The following is a 20,185-nucleotide window of genomic DNA, read 5'->3' as shown; positions in this document are numbered from 1 at the left end:
TTAATCACCAGTGTCATTAGCTTTCAGAAAAGACCTTACTCTATAAACTTTTATAATAAAGTAATATTCTATATAATCAGTTGATTCAATTGCTTATCACTTGAGGTTCAGCCCTCCTGTCTTTATAGACAAGTAAACCTTTACAATGTGTTCTTTGAAAAGTAAAACCCGGACCCAGCTTCTCTCTCCTGGGGCATAGACACCATCCTATCTCCTCACCCATTTTTTGGCTCGATAGCCTTGTTTACCTAATATGTAACAACGGACTTTCACTGTCTGCTTGAAGACCTGTCTGGTCAGAGAATCAAATATGTATTCCTTTTTCGGAGGCAGACTGTGCTTATGCATTACTTACCAAACACCTGGTATTGACCAATGGGAAATCTTGGTAAATGATCACAATAAGTGGCGCCATTGTCTCCATCAGGGTATCAAAGTCTATGACAGAAACTGGCTCCTACAGCTTGAAGAGAAAAGAGCCCATAGGAAGCAAGCAGCTCCCAACCAAGATACATACATTTTCAATAACTGCCAAAGATCATGCAAATCTCGGATTGGACTATTCAGACACATGAGACATTGCAAACCGTCTACAACGCAGGCTACAATTCCCACCATCTCTCGCAGACGAAAGGATGCCAACACACACCAAACACATGTCAAGAATATAATTCTAGCACATACTCATGAGTTTTTGTCCGCACCCTTTGCATACACCTTGACAGAATATTAACGATCAGTGAATTATTAGTTTTCCAGTCACGTATTGCATGATACCTTTTAGATACAGATTATAACCAAAGTGAGTTAGGGCACACTGAATTGGTTGGGTCAGCTGAAACTCATTACCTGATACCAGCAAGTCCCTTTCCCTCTGGCACTGGGATGCTTTTAGGGCCACAGTTGCAAACTGTCTTATTTCAGCTACATGGTGAAATAAATTATGTATCTGCAGTACATGGGGCTTGGTAGTTGGATTTGGGAAGCCAGCATTCACAGAGCTGACAAATTTTCCCCAAACAAGGCTCCTCCTTAAACTGGGTTTCACAACAGATGTGGCTATCCAGGGCTATTTCTGCCTGAATGGATCAGATCGCATCTCCAATAGCCAGTGCTGGTGAAGAGGTGCTCCTTTTTTCCTGTCTACGAGTGCACGCATCTGCTCAGAATTTGACCTCAAGATCTTGCAACTGTGCCAAGTATGCAACATTTTGAAATAATTCCAGGTCTTCGTGTTTTAAATGTATAAGTGCAATGAGCTGGATCCTGAACTCCTTACTTAGGCAAACTCCCACTGAGTTCAATAAGAGTTATGATCCAGTGCAGAATTCAGGATTTGCCTTTTTAAACTACAGGGTCTTTTAAAAATGTATTTGTTGCTGCAAATTAATGTAAAGGGCCTTGATCTGTGTGCATAAACAAGGCAGTTTATCATATATAAGTAGTGTAAAGCAAATAACGCTTTTTTCAGCTGCTTCCTTTGCTCTTGACTTCTGCAATGGAGACCAGGTGCTGGCATACATGGGATGTGAAAAGTATAAATGGGTGCCAAGTGGACACCTACAGGGTGTAACTGACTGAAGTATGTAAGGCCTTGTCTACACAGGAAAATTTTCTCAGTATAATCCAATGTATTTATACTTGGGCAACCCTCACTGGGACATTCTTATTCTGGTATAAGAGTGACTTTTCCTTTTCTTACATTGCTTGGGAAGGGTTTACAGCTAAACCCCCTCCCGCCCAAAAAAGCCATTTTTATGCTGAAATAAAAGTGGGGAGTAATATCTCTAAAACGATACCTGTAAAACTTCCCCATGTAGATAAACGCGTAGTTAAGACAGCAAAGCATCCTGCAGTAGAATAAATGGCCTTAAACAAGGGGTGTAACAAGGGTGCAACTGTGAATCCCAAAGGAGCATGACTCAGGTTGCACCTGATAAAATACACAACCACATTGTGCCAGGAGGAAGAAAAATGACCCTTTTGTCAATGTCCTCCTCCCCGGCTCAAAGATCTATCACGTCACAGTAGTTATTAGATAGGTCAGCAACCATAGCTGAAATTCATTATCTGAAAAGGACACCTAAAGGAATGACATCTAAGGCCATGAGTGAGCTCAAACCACTTTATCTATCTATCTTTCATTGGTGCATCGTTGATGGCATTACATTTAATGACCACAAAATATTTCACAAATGTAAAGTGAGGGCAGAATCTGGCCCTGCCTCTCAATTTAAACTGCTGTTACATGTGATTGTACAATGCTAACAACATTAATTTCATGACCACAAATTAATTTCATGACCGTTTCCGGCCTGCCCAAAAGCTATGTAAGGAAGGAGAAGAACACTTAATTTTTTTTAATTTTAAAAACACCCTTTTAAAAAATAATTATATTAGTTTTCTTTTCCCGTGTTGATGGTGAGCAGGTTTGAGGAAAGCTGAAGCGCAATTGTGACCGGAGTCCCAGGGGAGCCACCTGAGGTCACTCAATTAGGGTGAACTGCAAAGAATGGGGCAGACAAACCCCAAAGCTGGTGAATATTCCAATACTTACTTTACCGAGCCAACACAAAACAGCTTCTATAGTACCTCACTGGTTGCCCAGAAGCCGACAACACAGTTCCCTTATAGTAACCCAGCCTCAGGCCTCCACCCAGATACCCAAGTCAAATATGATGAGGATTACTGAAAATCTTATTCATCATATAAAAACGTTATACCAATCCCAAAGGATCGGACACATGACCTCCCAAATTAATGAATATTCCAGATCTTACCCAGATACACGCTTACAGCCAATTCTTATTAATTAAACTAAAATTTATTTAAAAAGAAAAGAGAGAGAGTATTGGTTAAAAGATCAGTATACATACAGACATGAGTACAATTCTTGAGATTCAGATTCATAGCAGAGATGGTGAGCTTTGTAGTTGCAAAGAGTTCTTTCAGAAGTAGTTCACAGGTTATAATCCAGTTTATATTCAGGGCTGTCCAGTCAGAACTGGGATCTCAGTCCTTATGGGGTTAGGCTTCTCCTGCATGAAGCCTCAAGCAGATCTGAAATAAAACGGATTGGGACCCAAATATCTTCATATAGTTTCAGGACTTCTTTTAACAGCTCGGAATCCTTAGGCGAACAGTAGGCACTCATGTGGACTTTGAAGTGGACCCAGTTCCTAAGCATCCCCGGTAATTATCCATGCAGATTAACATAAGGCGATTTCCTGTTTTTCTACCATTCGCAGATGGGTTGCTATACATTGCAAAGAAAGATGAATACAGCGATATCGTATGTTTACAGTTCATTTAAATGTTAAGATGTCCTTTTGATCTCTGAATTAAAAGAATACACATAGACAGGGACTGTTTGATTACATTGTTGACGTCTACCAATATATATGTAAAAACACAAAACCACAAACATTATCTCCCCTTATGTTGTTAAGGGTTGAATTTGAGTAATTTATCCTGCCGGATGCTTAACTCTTTCTGGTCATGCATCATAGAGGTCATCATACCAGTGTATGAGACAGGAAGTGCAACTGACTACCAACAAAGCAGTAAAATTGAGCATACACCAAGTGCTGTCAAAAGCACACCAAACAAACACTGAATAAATAAACCTTTTTTCTCTCGTCCCTTTCAGCTCTAATCATCTTAAGGGTTACTCCTAAAAATATTAAGTACAAAATGTTCTGATGGAAATGTGCTTTCCAAGTCCCTTTCGTCAAACATGAATTATTTTCAGAACCCTCTCCTTTTTCTCTTCTCATATGTAATAATCTGGATTGAGCTTGTGTATCCCTTGTGTTTTTCCCCTTCCCATACCCAAAAGCAGTAACTGTAGATACTAGCAATTAGATGAAATCTGAGTTCTCCGCTATCTACAGAGTTATGTCCGTCCCAAGCAATTTTTCATCACTTGTATGTTATGCTATGGGTGGGTAGGATGATGACTATTTTAAGAGAGAGTGAATGAATACTGATCCAACAGTTAAAAGTTCCCTTGAGTTTCCTGCACATCAGCTTGTCTACGTAAGCAGTGAGTACAGTAAACAAATGAGCTGTGGCATGATCACACTGTGAATGATATGCGCTTAATAAATGGTTTGGTATTATGTCCTTGAGTATGTTGGTAGCCTGAGAGTGAGAAGGGAGGGAGATCCACGCATTGGACCTGCGTGAGGCTCTCAAGGCTGCAGGGAATGAAACGAGCTGCAACATAAACACAGACTCTCTGACTTGTGGCACTTATAATACATAGAGATGAGAGTATAGTATTTCCTGTTCTGTATGCAACAATGACCCTGGATTGCACAACAATTTATCCGCAAGGAATCATGACATATTTTAGGTAATTAACTGAAATAAAATGATTTCTAAGCACCAAGACATTTTTAAAATGTCTATTTTTGGTTTCTCTGTATTCAGGCATGCATCTCAAAGTCTCTTATTTCTCCTGGGGGAACTTTTTAAATTAAAACCTTTTATCTTAATGAAGAATTTGAATTCTAGCAGGACACTTTTGCCAGACTGTACAGTCACAATCTTATCACATTACTGGAGCAGTTCTTTGCCAACTAATTCCTTTGATTAGTGTTCTAAGGAAGAGGGGGTGAAAAAGGTAACAGAGCAGTAGACTGTTGCTAACTGCTCTGAAAAGATTAGATGCTATAGCCATTTTGTGAATTAAAACACGAGGTAATTTCAAAAATTGGCAACAGAAAATTCCTAAGGATTTTAAAGCTACATGGTGTCAGTAACTCCTGCAGGTATGGGAACTGGTGCAGCATGTAAGAACCTGTTGACTCACTGGATAACCCCACTGTTACAACCCTTTTGAAATTCTGCACAATTAATGAAATAAGATCCTTCATGTTTCTCCATGGTAACACCCCTGTTGTTTTGCTTTGTTGACAGTGGAAGGACTGAAAGTAGTAGAGATCGAGAAATGCAAGAGTGACATTAAAAAGATGAGGGAGGAAATGGCAGCAAGAAGCACCAGGTAAGTTCTGCTTTAGTTGCCACTGGGGAAAAGAAAAATCCAGCTGGATTTCTGTATTCAAACTCTGGTGAAGTAATTCCATTGAATTTAGTCATTCTGGTTTTTTAAACACAGAAGCAAATCAGCAGCTCAGTGCTGTGCAGGGCATTGGCTTCATTTGCAAAGACTGTGGTTTCATTTAAGAATTTATGGAAATTCAGTCGTTAAAAAAGCTTGTTCCAGATGACTGAAAGAAAAATCTTCTTGCAGACAGAGATTAATGTCTTGTTTTTTCTGTGTTCAGCCATCCAGTCATAGGAATTTTGCACCAAGTTTTATGCAGAGAGAGAAACTTCTGTCAAAGAAAACATTTATTTTGTAAGAGACTAGTGTTCTAATTAGCTCCACTAAGATTTAAAATGGAAGTTGGGAAAATATCACATAAATACATAACAGTTCTTCTAATTATGATCTCACACTTCTGCAGAATTGACTTCCAGTTTCAACTAGCAATGAGGGATTTCATTCTAAATTCAAGGAGTCACCCTACCGATCAGCTATTACCAAGTTTAGACTTGCTGTAATTAAAAAAACAGCAGAGGGAATTGTATCTTGTTGTGATACACTGCATCAGCTGGAGTGTTGGACCTTTATGTCTCCAAAATACATCATTAAGATAAACATATCGGTAACTAAGAGATTATTAACACTGCTGGTACGGTTATTAAGGAGAAATACACCAGGCAATTCAGACTCTTGCTAAAAAGGGCGTCTCTTAAGCGAAGTTAACTGTGTGTGTTGTCTTGAAAGCCTTTCACTTTTGTTCTATATTTAGGGTCACACTTTTTGGTCCTTAAGCAGACAAATCTTTCACTGAAGTAGATGGGAGATTTGTTCAAATATAATAATTTGGTTTTATAATTTTATGATTATCCAGATGAATGTGATGCAAGAGTTCAAAAAACACATTTGTATTAGATACCGTCTTAGAGCCAAAGTGTGCTCTGTCATTCTGGTGTAAATCTGGAGTAACACATTAACCTCAATGGAACTGCTCCAGATTTACAGCAAGCAGCGTGACAGACACAAATTTGCCCTGCTGACTACATAGTCACTTGTTAAGGCATCTGAGGGAATTTCATTAGCATGGCTAGGAATGAATTTGGCAGCAAAATCAATAGGATTAATAGGAAATTTGAAAGGTGGATAAGGAATTGGTTAAAGGGGAGACTACAACGGGTCCTACTGAAAGGTGAACTGTCAAGCTGGAGGGAGGTTACCAGTGGAGTTCCTCAAGGATCAGTTTTGGGACCAGTCTTATTTAATCTTTTTATTACTGACCTTGGCACAAAAAGTGGGAGTGTGCTAATAAAGTTTGCGGATGATACAAAGCTGGGAGGTATTGCCAATTTAGAGAAGGACAGGGATATCCTACAGGAGGATCTGGATGACCTTGTAAACTGGAGTAATAGTAATAGGATGAAATTTAATAGTGAGAAGTGTAAGGTCATGCATTTAGGGATTAATAACAATAATTTTAGTTATAAGCTAGGGACGCATCAATTAGAAGTAACGGAGGAGGAAAAGGACCTTGGAGTATTGGCTGATCATATGATGACTATGAGCTGCCAATGTAATGTGACCGTGAAAAAAGCTAATGCGGTCTTGGGATGCATCAGGAGAGGTATTTCCAGTAGGGATAAGGAGGTTTTAGTACCGTTATACAAGGCACTGGTGAGACCTCATCTGGAATACTGTGTGCCTTTCTGGTGTCCCATGTTTAAGAAGGATGAATTCAAACTGGAACAGGTACAGAGAAGGGCTACTAGGATGATCCGAGGAATGGAAAACTTGTCTTATGAAAGGAGACTCAGGGAGCTTGGCTTGTTTAGCCTGACTAAAAGAAGGTTGAGGGGAGATATGATTGCTATCTATAAATATATCAGAGGGATGAATACTGGAGAGGGAGAGGAATTATTTAAGCTCAGTACCAATGTGGACACAAGAACAAATGGATATAAACTGGCCACTAGGAAATTTAGACTAGAAATTAGACTAAGGTTTCTAACCATCAGAGGAGTGAAGTTTTGAAATAGCCTTCCAAGGGAAGCAGTGGGGACAAAAGATCTATCTTGCTTTAAGATTAAACTCGATGAGTTTAAGGAAGAGATGGTATGATGGGATAACATGGTTTTGGTAATTAAATATTCCTGGTAAATAGGCCCAATGGCCTGTGATGGGATATTAGATGCGGTGGGATCCGAGTTACCCAGGAAAGAATTTTCTGTAGTATCAGGCTGATGAATCTTGCCCATATGCTCAGGGTTTAGGTGATCACCATATTTGGGGTCGGGAAGGAATTTTCCTCCAGGGCAGATTGGAAGAGGCCCTAGAGGTTTTTCGCCTTCCTCTATAGCATGGGGCACGGGTCACTTGCTGGAGGATTCTCTGCTCCTTGAAGTCTTTAAACTATGATTTGAGGACTTCAGTAGCACAGATATAGGTGTGAGGTTTTTTGCAGGAGTGGTGGGTGAAATTCTGTGGCCTGCGTTGTGCAGGAGGTCAGACTAGATGATCATAATGGTCCCTTCTGACCTAAATATCTATGAATCTATGAAAAAAAAATTGTGTTCTAATATATGTTAGATTCAATTTGCATACGGGGGGGCAGGAGAGGCGGTTTGATTCCTGACTTTTTGTGGAGTATGTGAGTGTGTGCATGCAGGCATGCAGAGAGAGACAGAACAAAAAATTATGTTAATGCTACATTAAGGTTGCACAGTGAATATCACACCAAAATTAGGAAATGCAAAACTTATTGTTCTAACCTCAGTCTTGACTCGTTTGTGCTGCACATCCTGTTGTTTTGTGGTCTGTATTTTGTAATATGAGCAGCAATAGAGTAAGCTGTCGATTTAACCAGAAAATCAGAAATAGAAAATACTACATACATTCAATGTAGTCAAGTTAACATTGCTGTGGGACCGAAATGTTGTATTTTTGTGGTTTTAACTGGGCAGTCATAATGCTGATTTAACACAGGTTTTTTGCATTTAAGTAAGTAGGCTTTAAAAGAAAGAATGAACTTGCCTGTTCTTAATAATGTGATGATTTAAATGCATCCAATTAGAATGTTGAGTTCACACCTCCTCTAAGTCAGTGGTGCACTGGAGAAGTGAGATCCCATCTTTGCTGTTGCGGTTGTTCTACAAGGCTGCAGATCTGTAACATCTGCATCTTTGCAGTAGAAAAAGATAGAAGCTTGGGGCCTGCCTCACCATGGCAAAATTCTAGTTTTATGTTGATGTGATGCCATTGAAATCAATGTGTTAAAGAGTATGAAAGGTGAAAAAAATAAAATAAAATTGTTTTTTTTCATTTACTGCTGATTGATGGTGGTTGGTCAAGGCACCCTGGTTCTCCTAAGGTCAGAGGGACCTGTGCCAGCAGCGGCCACTGTTCAGAGGTAGTGGTAACTATAGTCAGCGACTGTTGCTCTTCTTGAGTTCTTTTTGGCCGATCTTGGGCTAACCCCAGTTGATTCTTTTCTCTCCCTTTATTCCCAGCGAGGTGTAGGGAGCAGCTTTAATTACCTAGTTACTGTCAAATCACAGTTACATTTATCCTTGAAGCCCTCTGCTTCAAAAGCATGGGCTCCTAGCCAATTCACTACACTGTTATCCCCATTTTACAGATGAGGAAGACGAGGTTGAGAGACAATCTGATGGGATCATGTAGTAAATCTGGGTATGTCTACACAGCAAAGAAAAAACCGTGGCTGGTCCTATGCAGGGCTAGGGCTGCAGTGCTGGTTCATTGCTGTATTGACTGCCGGGCTCTGGCTGGAGCCCGGGATCTAGGACCCTCCCACCTCTCAGGGTTCTAGAGCCAGACCACAGCCCGAGCCTGGAAGCCTCTGCAGCAATGAAACAGCCCCGCAGCCTGAGCCCTGCAAGCCGAAATTGGCTGGCACGGAACAGCCACGGGTTTTTCTTTGCAGTGTAGACATACCCTCAGAGGCAGGGCCAGGATTAGAATCCAGGTCTCCTGATTCTCCATCATATACTTTAATCACAAGATCATCCTTCCTACCATAATACTTACTTAACTTACATGAGTATTACGAGACTTGATGAGTGGAGTTGACCACTTTGACATCTTCAGGAGAAAAACACTGTAAAAGTGCAAAATTAATTATTTGTATTAATTAATTGCTTTTACTTTAATTGAGACCACTTACATCTCAGATTCTCCATTAAACGTATGGAAGGAAGCAAGGAATCCCACAAACACACATACTCCCTCTCCCACATCATCAAAGTAAAAGAAAAGTATCAGCTTACTCATTCTTATTTTTAGAAGGAAGACTGAGGTCCAAGCCGAATGACCTAAAAGCGTGCATAATAAGCCACCCACTGTAGTCATCAGCCTAAACAGAAAAGGAGTACTTGTGGCACCTTAGAGACTAACCAATTTATTTGAGCATGAGCTTTCATGAGCTACAGCTCACTTCATCGGATGCGTACAGTTTCCACGGTATGCATTCGATGAAGTGAGCTGTAGCTCACGAAAGCTCATGCTCAAATAAATTGGTTAGTCTCTAAGGTGCCACAAGTACTCCTTTTCTTTTTGCGAATACAGACTAACACGGCTGTTACTCTGAAGCCTAAACAGATGGCTCTTGCATCAGCAGCTGGACCTGAGCTGGACCAGAATATAATCAAAGATCCCAGTGAATTGCTTTGGTTTTCTAAGGCAAGGAAAGTCTGCTCCTTGTGTGGCATTGTCCTGAAGAAGGACCCCCACTGAAGTTGTTGAGTAATTACAAGTAGCTTCCAGTTTCCCTAGCAACCATGGCTCAGCTGGAGCAGTGACATGAAGAAGTGTTGACTCAGTGTAAGAGGAGCTTCATCCTTGAGTTGCTAAGCAAACAAGCCCTCCCCACGGCATGAGGGGTCTAAAAAAGACATCGAAGAGCAACGTAGTGGTTTTCTTTGCACTTCATCCAGCCTTCGTACCACAGTGTTTCATTCACTACACAGTTTATTAAAATGTATATAGACAAAGTCATATTTTAATGGTATAGAATAGAATAGTAATGATCAACGTATATGTTTTTAAAATGCCCCTCCTGGAGTGTCATCACATACAGATAGAAGCACATCAGCTTCTTCAAAAAAGAGGAGCAAAGCTCCCTTCCCCTTACCCACACACTAAGGGTCAGATTGTTAATGCAGGCCCCTATTTTTTGCACCTGCAGCTTGTAGAGGCTAATAACATGAGGGTGCTTGTGGGGTATAATTTAGGTAATGCATATACATAAGTGCTTGATTATGTCCTGGCACTGGTGCAAGTTACAGCAACATGAAGGCTGCTCCATGCTGCTCTGCCCTCCGCCCCCAGTAGCTACTTTCAGCCAGGTGCAGGGATTGCGGGACCACACCACCTTTTCTCCTATCATACCCCTAGCACAGGGGCTTGGAGGAGTGTGGCTTATGAGCCATTAATGTGCCTGTCCTCCACCTGGGGATCCCCCCTACACTAGACAGGAGAAACTGACTGGTTAATCTGAGTTTACAGAGTTTAGTACCCCCTCAAACTGCACAAATCAGCTGTGGGCTAATGATGAATCCGGCCCAGAGGTTCCCATTTCTATAGCAGGCTCTGATAATGAGGAAGGCCGTTCTTGTGGTTAATGCATTGGACTGCATCTCAAGAGATGTGGGGTCAGCTCCACGTTCTGCCACAGGCTTTCTCTGTGACCTTGGGCAAGTCACTTAAGGTTAGATCCACAAAGGGATTTATGTACCTAACTGCTACTTCAGGTGCTTAAGGCCAAAATTTAGATCCTCAAAACCCGCACTCAGCTACTGCTTAACCCTGTAGGTACCTCAGTTTCTGAGGTGCCTAAAAATCTGGCAGCAGGCATGTGTACAGCTGCTGAAGTTCTGACACGTCACTCACACTTAAACTCTGATGGGATCTTCAAACCAGGTGTTTCCCACTATCTCGCCTGTGGAGCCCAACCCCGTAGGTGTGCTCAGATGGAGCCTTGGAGCAGGCCTACCATAGAATCATAAAATCATAGAAGATTAGGGTTGGAAGAGACCTCAGGAGGTCATCTAGTCTAATCCCCTGTTCAAAGCAGGACCAACCCCAACTAAATCATCCTAGCCAGGGCTTTGTCAAGCACTGAGCACCCCTGGGGCCTGGAGGAAGCCAGCACCTGTGGGAGCAGGATCACAGTTGTGAATTCCAAATGGATATAGGTACCAACCTCTGGGCCAGAGTTAGGCGCCTAAGTCCCTGAGAGGGGTAGGGCTGAGGCCAAATCCCTCTCCTTGGTATTTCCTATTGGCTAGTTTAGGCCGCTCCCTATTCAATGTGCTGGCTTTTGTAGATCCCATTTCTGGGCACCTAACTCTCCTCATGCATTGTATAGGGAGCCTGAGCATCTGACTCGGAGCTGTGGGCTCAAGTGGGAGGCAGAGCACCTGAAGTTAGGAGATGCAATGCTAAGCCTAAATCCCCTTTGTGGATCTAGCCATTGGTTTCTCTGCACCTCAGCACCCTGCCGGTAAAACTGGAATAATAGTTCCTTTCTTCTGTACTTTGTCTGTCTTGTGTATTTAGATTGTAAATTCTTTGGAGCAACGACTGTCTTATTCAGTGTTCATACAATGCCATCACCATGGAGTCCTAATCTCAGCTGGGACCTCTAGGAGCTACTACAATACAAAGAGTAATACTATTAATGTTCATGAACTGATTGATTTCTTAGGACTGTTTTGGACAATCTCTGACCTCACCAGTGATACTGCTAATGCATAAAGCCCTTGTTAGATGGTATTCAGTACTGATCACCATCAACCAACAGCCAAAATTGCTTTGCAAAGAATACAAAATACAGCAACAGAGATGATAGCAAACATCAAAGTTACAAGGAAGAAGTTAGAGGATTGGGATATTCACACTGGAATAGAGGAAACGTTGTGACATAATAGAAATTTCCAAAATTATGAAAAGAAGAAACAAAGTTGATAGGTTGTTTTGATTTGTTGGCTTTTGGTTTTTTAGTTTTTTGGATTTGGGTTTTTTTAGTTTTCTTTGTTTTTTGCTTTTTGTTTTACTATTGAGTGTTTTTAAAATAAAAAGGGATAATCTAAACATTAGGAATCTAGGAGTGAAAGCTAAACTCAAGCAGAACTATTTTACACAAAAGATAATAAAGATATTGAATCGGTTGAATTGAAAGGTTTTTCGCCTTCCTCTGCAGCATGGGGCACGGGTCATTTGCTGGAGGATTCTCTGCACCTTGAAGTCTTTAAACCATGACTTGAGGACTTCAATAGCTCAGACATAGGTCAGGGGTTTGTTACAGGAGTGGGTGGATGAGATTCTGTGGCCTGCGTTGTGCAGGAGGTCAGACTAGACGATCATAATGGTCCCTTCTTAAAGATCTTAAAGTCTATGATTCTATTAAAGATGATTAAATTAAAGAGTATGAATGAATTTCAGATACACCTACATTTGTTTCCAGAGAGTTTCTTGGTTATTATGGTGGCCTCAATTATATATTACCTCATACATAGGCAAGAATGACTTGGCCCTGATTCTTTCTTATGATTAGAGAAAATGAGATTGTTAGGTGAGATTGGGAAGCAGTGTAACTCTAAGGATATGTCCACACTGCATTGTAAAGCCAGGTCTGTGGGACCTTGGCTTGTGGGTTTGGTGTTTCCAAACCTACACTTCAGCTTCCGCACTGCGTTGTAAACCTGGGTTTACATCCATATGGCACCACACAGATCTTCTGACTTGGGTCTGCAGCTTGAGCTTCATCCACGTTGCAAAATCACAGGGCTTGGACCTCAGTCACAGCAGAACTTGGGCTCGGAGCCACCCTCTAGCTGGTCCTAAGATCCAGTCCCTGAGTGCTCGCTGACCTGAGTTAAACTGATTTGTGTGTGAATGGAAGTGGGGCTTGGGCCCAAACCTGAGTTAGTACCCAGGCTTAAGATGCAGTGTAGACATACCCTCTATGTGACCACATACCAAGATATTTTATTATATTCAGTGCTACTCAAGAGAATGCACCTGCTGTTGTCCCAATGTTGAGTGCTGAATTTTTCATTTGCAGGACCAGCTGTCCCTGTAAGCACAGCTTCTTAGATGAAAACAAGAAGTTGGCACCCCGAAGGGACGTACCATCCTATCCAAAGGTACCAAAAGATGTACTTTGTTATCAGGATGTTAATTAAAAGAGCATGCCTTCCTATGAGAAGCTGGAATACAATGCATGACTTCACATCACTCTATAGCTTAATTGTTTAGATCAGTGATTCTCAAACTTTTTCCCCATCAAGGACCCTTTGGCATCTGACTAACTAACTGTCCAGGACCCCTTTCATATCCTGTACTATTGGAACACCCCTGCCAGCGTGACCTGTCACGCACTGTGTGCGAAAGGTCACACTGTGCTGAGGATGTCATTTTGAGAACAAAATGGCATCCTCCATGCAGCAAAAATACCAGAATGCTGTTTCAGCATGTTCCGGCCCTGGCTTAAGGGTGGGACTCCCATGTGACCCACAGAAAATCCCCCAGAGTCCGGGAACACCACTTTGGGAACCACTGGGGTAGATCAAGGGCCTAATCCAAAGACCCTGGAAGCCAATAGAAAGACTCCCATTGATTTCAATGGGTTTGAAATCCGACCCTCAATATTTGGAATCTCATTAAAGCTGAAAATGTTACTGAATTCCTGAAATTTGTCAAACATTTCGTGTTCTGTTTTATCTAATGATACTTAGTCTGCAGGCTCAGAACAAGATTTATTTTAGTCTATAACTTTATTCCCTATTCTGTAATGGCGCCTCTACCTTTTTCCCTCTCAGTGAATTATTTTTCAGTTAAAGTAATTTATGTAGTCCTGGCATCTGTCTCTTGAAAATGGATTTAATGAGCTGTAAAATGTCATTTCCATTTTGGCTTTGCTTAAATTTATGTGTGTTGTTGACACTACTAACACATGCTTTCTCAAACTGCTCTACATTCCTTTGTTCCATGATATGTACACGGAAACTATACCTTAACCTTTTACCCACTGCTAGAATGCTTGGCTTCTGAGATTAACTATTACTGTAGAGAGTTGCACTAACTGAACACAGTGGTAAACTTGTTCCTTTCTGCCTCGAACCCAAGGCTTTTAATTGCTTGGTTTTAGGAGAAGTTTAGGTTTTGTTTGCTCTGTGTGTGACATTCGTTATGGCTTTAAATACTGGATTTGTGTGACCTCAGGCATGTTAGGAGGTGGCAGTTCACTTGAAAAAGATTTGGTAATTACAATGCAGTTATTAATGAATACATCAGTATTGCTAATTTACAGCTGTCTAGCAAAACTCTATACTACAAATAAAGTATAATGCAAATGCAAGATTACTTCCTTCCAGAGATGAAGAATTAATCCTCAAATGTAATTCTTGCTTGAATTAAATAACAATGGAGTGGCGCAGATCATTTCATTTATATTCTCAGTATAATATACCAAAACTAATTATAGCCAACTATGGTAAGTGGACCAATTAAGATACTAGATTTACGTATTCCAAGAATATTTTGATCATGTTGTCTCAAAAACACAGTTCAATAGTGGTTAGATACCTTCAACATCTTCTGACACTCTAGAATTTTTTACAAATTGCCAGCCACTGTTACCAACACAGTAACAACCCAGAACACTGGGGGCCAATGCTTAAAGTGCTGTGAAAAAAGTGGCGGGGGGGGGGGAGAGGTCTGTCATCCTCTCCACATCTGCCCATCTCCTGCCCACAAAGTCCAAATCAATCCTGTCTCCCCAGCCCCACCACCACGACCACCAGCTCGGAGCTGCTGGTCTCTTTCTACTCCCTCCTCCCTTTCCCCTTCTGTGAGAACGGTGTCAGCTCCTGAGGGGAGGGAGAAAGAGCCTTACCTGTTTCCTGCAGCAGCTCTGCTTGGCTGCACTTCCCCAGGATGTGGGCAAGCAGGAAAAGCAAGCAATCAGAGGGGCTTTTCCCCTGGGGGTACTAAAAATGTGTACCCTAGGTGACCCAGCTTGCCTTTTAGAAATGTTATTTCCAGGGTTTGTGTTCTGTGCCAGCCCAGCACACTTTAAGTCCTGCTGGAGGCTGACTTGGATTTTGTTTTGGAGCTCTGAGTACACAATAAACACATGCATAAACTTTGCTGCCTAGCACCTGATTGAAATGTGGGAACCCTTGAGAAAAACAACTGTTCAAAATAACAATATAAATCACCTGCAGTTAAATATTTCATTCCCCAAAATATGAAGAACTTAAGATTAAAACCAACAAGAGACAATGCATTTTACCCACCCACGGCTGAGGCACTAAATTTTGGAAAATTAATTAATGGCATGCTGGAGAACTTCTGATGAGGGCAGAACGCAGCTCCCACAAAGACATGAGGGGAACTCAGTATGTAGTAGTTAATAATAGACTCTGTCTTTTTGTCTACAGTACATGCTGTCTCAAGAAACCATAGAAGCACTTCGGAAACCAACGTTTGATGTCTGGCTGTGGGAGCCCAATGAGGCAAGGAGTAAACAAGTTGTTGGTACTTGTGGCTTATCCCATGACCGCACTGAGACGGTCAGGAAAGCCGTCTTTAGTATCTAACAATGGAAGCCTAACGAAGGCAATGCAGAACAAAGACCTGGCCTACACTCAGGAATACCCTTTGTTCATTGACTGGCCACCGGAAGTCAATGAGACCACATGGGCGCTAACCCCAAAGTGTAGAAATGAACATGCAAGGAGTTGCACTGCCTGAGCTCATCGTGCTTTACCCCACGTACAAGTAGGGGTGCGCCTTGTTCCCTCCATCAAACAAACCCCTGCATGCCCTTCTCTACACTGAGGCTACACCTTCACTGCTTAAAAGGGGGTGTTGTCAAGGTTCCTCCCCCACTCTGAACTCTAGGGTACAGATGTGGGGACCTGCATGAAAAACCTCCTAAGCTTATCTTTACCAGCTTAGGTCAAAACTTCCCCAAGGTACAAAATATTCCACCCGTTGTCCTTGGACTGGCCGCTACCACCACCAAACTAATACTGGTTACTGGGGAAGAGTTGTTTGGACGCGTCCTTCCCCCCAAAATACTTCCCAAAACCTTGCACCCCACTTCCTGGACAAGGTTTGGTAAAAAGCCTCACCAATTTGCCTAGGTGACTACAGACCCAGACCCTTGGATCTTAAGAACAATGAACAATCCTCCCAACACTTGCACCCCTCCTTTCCTGGGAAATGTTGGATAAAAAGCCTCACCAATTTGCATAGGTGACCACAGACCCAAACCCTTGGATCTGAGAACAATGAAAAAGCATTCAGTTTTTTACAAGAAGACTTTTAATAAAAAATAGAAGTAAATAGAAATAAAGAAATCCCCCCTGTAAAATCAGGATGGTAGATATCTTACAGGGTAATTAGATTCAAAAACATAGAGAACCCCTCTAGGCAAAACCTTAAGTTACAAAAAAGATACATAGACAGAAATAGTTATTCTATTCAGCACAATTCTTTTCTCAGCCATTTAAAGAAATCATAATCTAACACATACCTAGCTAGATTACTTACTAAAAGTTCTAAGACTCCATTCCTGGTCTATCCCCGGTAAAGACCAGCATATAGACAGACACAGACCCTTTGTTTCTCTCCCTCCTCCCAGCTTTTGAAAGTATCTTGTCTCCTCATTGGTCATTTTGGTCAGGTGCCAGCGAGGTTACCTTTAGCTTCTTAACCCTTTACAGGTGAGAGGAGCTTTCCCCTGGCCAGGAGGGATTTCAAAGGGGTTTACCCTTCCCTTTATATTTATGACAGGTGTTTTTACCTGGAGATAGCTAACTCGAGCTAGCTATAATCCTAGTGGAGACAAGGCACCATAGTTCTTACCTTGATGCAGTTAGTCAAGATAAACCCCTGGTGGAAGGCATAGGGATGACCTCATCTAGCTAGACAGAGGTAAACAGTGCCTGTGCCTTCACTCCACTCGCATTTTACAGTGAGATAAACATACCTTTTTTGCAATGAAGACACTGCCTTTGAGCATGTCTACACTGCAATTAAAAACCCAGGGTTGGCCCGTGCCAGCTGACTCAGGCTCACGGGGCTCAGGCTCAGGGACTGTTTAATTGTGGTGTAGACATTCAGTCTCGGGCATGAGCCCAGGCTTTAGGACCCTGCGAGGTGGGAGGGTTCCAGAGCTCAAGCTCCAGTCCGAGCCCAAATGTCTATACCGCAATTAAACAGCCCCTGAGCCTGAGCCCCATGAACCCAAGTGAACTGGCACTGGGCAGCCATAAGCATCTAATTGCAGTGTAGACATTATCCTTAGAGATCAGCACCTGAGGGGGTACACCAATTGCTGGATTAGTGCTATTCCCAAAGGTACACAAGGCCAAAAATATCCACTCAAGAAAGTTTTGTTTTTTCCTTTTCAGATCCCCTTACCTAATATATATTTTCATGACTCCTCAGCTTTTAAGTTGAAATTTGCTGTTTTAAACACAGAATTGGTGGATCCAGGTAATATGCCTGAAATCTAATTCTTTACTGAGTGAATCATTCTGGAGTGCAATAATTTTTGTTCCCTAAAGGTGCCAAATAGATTGTCCTTATTATACAACTCCTTGTTTATTTCTTCATAGTCCAAATATTGGTAATGTCATTCAAGGACAAGTGCAACAAAGTTAATGCCAGCCTGTGTTCTTTCATGCCCTCTAGTATAAGTGAGTCTATCCCTGTTCAGCAAAGCACTTAAGCACATGCTTAACTTTAAGTAAGTGACCAATCCCACTGAAATCAATGGTTTCAGAGTAACAGCCGTGTTAGTCTGTATTCGCAAAAAGAAAAGGAGTACTTGTGGCACCTTAGAGACTAACCAATTTATTTGAGCATGAGCTTTCATGAGCTACAGCTCACTTCATCGGATGTCTCTAAGGTGCCACAAGTACTCCTTTTCTTTTTACTGAAATCAATGACACTACTTTCCTGCAGAATATTAAACAAGTATTTAGGTGCTTTGCTGAATCAGGGCCTGGGGGCAGACATTGATTTGGATGCTCCTGTACAGGGATTTTGGTGTGCAATACATTCAGAGGAGATGCAAATCTAAGTGCACAGTATATTATTATTATTTATTAATCATCATCATCTGTGTTACGGAAGCTCCCCGGGGGCCCATTGTGCCAGCTACTGTAGAAACACAAAGGAAGAGGATGCCCCTTTTGTGGAAAGTTATAATGTGAAACAAGATTCAACAAATGGATGTAACAAACGATAGCCCGGAAAGGGAGAAGAAGGACGTAACTAGATCAGTACAATAGCAACAACAAAAAAGGAGAGAGAGTGGAGTTGCAAACTAGCAGCACAAATCAATCCTCAAAGAAGTGTTATGCGAACAGGAGCCATTCTGCTTCAGAATCGCTAGATGAACATATTCTATGACGAAGCAAATTTCCAAAGATTAAAAAAATCCCAACATAAATAATGACAGGTTTCAGAGTAGCAGCCGTGTTAGTTTGTATACACAAAAAGAACAGGAGGACTTGTGGCACCTTAGAGACTAACCAATTTATTTGAGCATGAGCTTTCGTGAGCTACAGCATCTGATGAAGTGAGCTGTAGCTCACAAAAGCTTATGCTCAAATAAATTGGTTAGTCTCTAAGGTGCCACAAGTCCTCCTTTTCTTTTAACATGAATAATGTTCTTCATTCAGTTTCTTTGTTAACATACTTCCAGCTGGTAGGAGTAACAGGAGGACTTTTATGTGGGTTCAGAGTTCAGTCTCCTGTTGGTTGTTAGAATATATAGCCATGCACGTTCACATGGAAGGTAACCGCATTTTCACCGCACACTTCTTGCCAGTTTGAGGGAGATTCTTTATGGTTATTTTTTTTCCAGGCACCTGTAGTTAAGCATCAAAGTCATTTACTTGTCAGGCAAAACGCTTTACCCACCATCTTAAAGATATCTAGCCTGTGGTGTTTTTACTGCCCTAAGAATTACAGCGTGCCAGGTAGATCATAAAAATGTTGGCAGATTGTTTAGCAGACCATTAATAAAGAGTAGGACTAGGGAAAAAAGCATTATCCATGGATTTTTGTACACTGAGGCACAGTATTTTAACAGCGTAACTCATTCATTGTAATGGGAACCATTACATTGTGGCATGCACACCGATAGCATGAGGGTATGGAGATTAGGAACATACCATATGCGGGACTTAGGCTCAGAAACAATCACACAAACCACTGTGGGCACAATACCATATGGTAATGTCTGTTGACATTTTCACCCTTTTGACTCTGTTTTATGTTTACATGAATCATTTCAATTATGTTAACGCTTACTTAACAGTAAGTGGTGGTTTATGTGGCTGATTTTGAGCAAGTGGGTTGTAAATCACCATGCTAGAGTGTAACCAGTGTGTAAGGCAATAACGTAATAGTTTGCTCTATTTCATCAACCCACCTGGAGAATCTCTTGCTCCCTGAGGAATGTATGACAATATAATCATATTTTGCCCACTGGGGCTAAAACCTAACCTTCTCTTATGCAGTAGTAACTGGGGTGTTAGTCCCTTGTTCCCTTCTAAAGCAGCTTACCTGATCAGTCCTGAGGACTGTCGAGCTATATGCAGAAGGAGGACAAAGAAACGAGGTGACCGTTTTCTGTTCGGATTTATGGAGCTGCTCAGGAGATAGGGCACACTCATATATTGACGTCCTGCCCCACTTTATCCTCACACTGAGTATCTCTGTGAATTTGTTGTCCCACCTCTCCCCAGACAGGGCTAGCAGACTATCAGAAGTTATTGCAGCCATGGGGCTTCAAATACCTCACAAGGAGCTTCCCCATGGAGATTGAGAGGAATCAGAATGGCTCCTCGCTCCAAGCCTTTAATGGGTGCCCGTGTCTTTGTAGAGGGGTACCATGCTGCATATACATTTTTAACCCATGTTATTCCTTACATCCTTGAACTGGTCCATAAAGGTCAGTACCTTTTTCAAATCCCTCCTCAAAAGCCACCTCTTCCACAGTGCTTACAATGTATCTGCCAACAGATGATGCCTAAGCTCAGCCCTGAAGGGAAAGGAAGGAAAGAAGCTTACCATATACCTGTACATTAACAAATC

General features: G+C 41.7%; 1 protein-coding gene across 6 annotated transcripts in view; it reads left to right on the top strand.

The window, feature by feature from the left end:
* The window catches only part of PDE9A (phosphodiesterase 9A), an 81,259-nt gene that overhangs the window by 38,611 nt on the left and 22,463 nt on the right, over positions 1-20,185 (top strand). For 5 of the 6 annotated variants that reach the window (XM_073359712.1, XM_073359704.1, XM_073359695.1 and 2 more), the window contains 3 exons: positions 4,924-5,008; positions 13,128-13,209; positions 15,508-15,582. In XM_073359712.1, the coding sequence (XP_073215813.1) occupies positions 4,924-5,008; positions 13,128-13,209; positions 15,508-15,582 (242 nt within the window). Of the gene's footprint in view, positions 1-4,301; positions 4,358-4,923; positions 5,009-13,127; positions 13,210-15,507; positions 15,583-20,185 lie in introns of those variants that run through there. The other variant, XM_073359736.1, reaches the window with a different exon arrangement.

Source organism: Lepidochelys kempii, chromosome 1, assembly GCF_965140265.1.
Source record: "Lepidochelys kempii isolate rLepKem1 chromosome 1, rLepKem1.hap2, whole genome shotgun sequence".
Lineage (NCBI taxonomy): Eukaryota > Metazoa > Chordata > Testudines > Cheloniidae > Lepidochelys > Lepidochelys kempii.
Note: the sequence above shows the minus strand (reverse complement) of the source record. Positions and strands in the feature narration are given on the sequence as shown.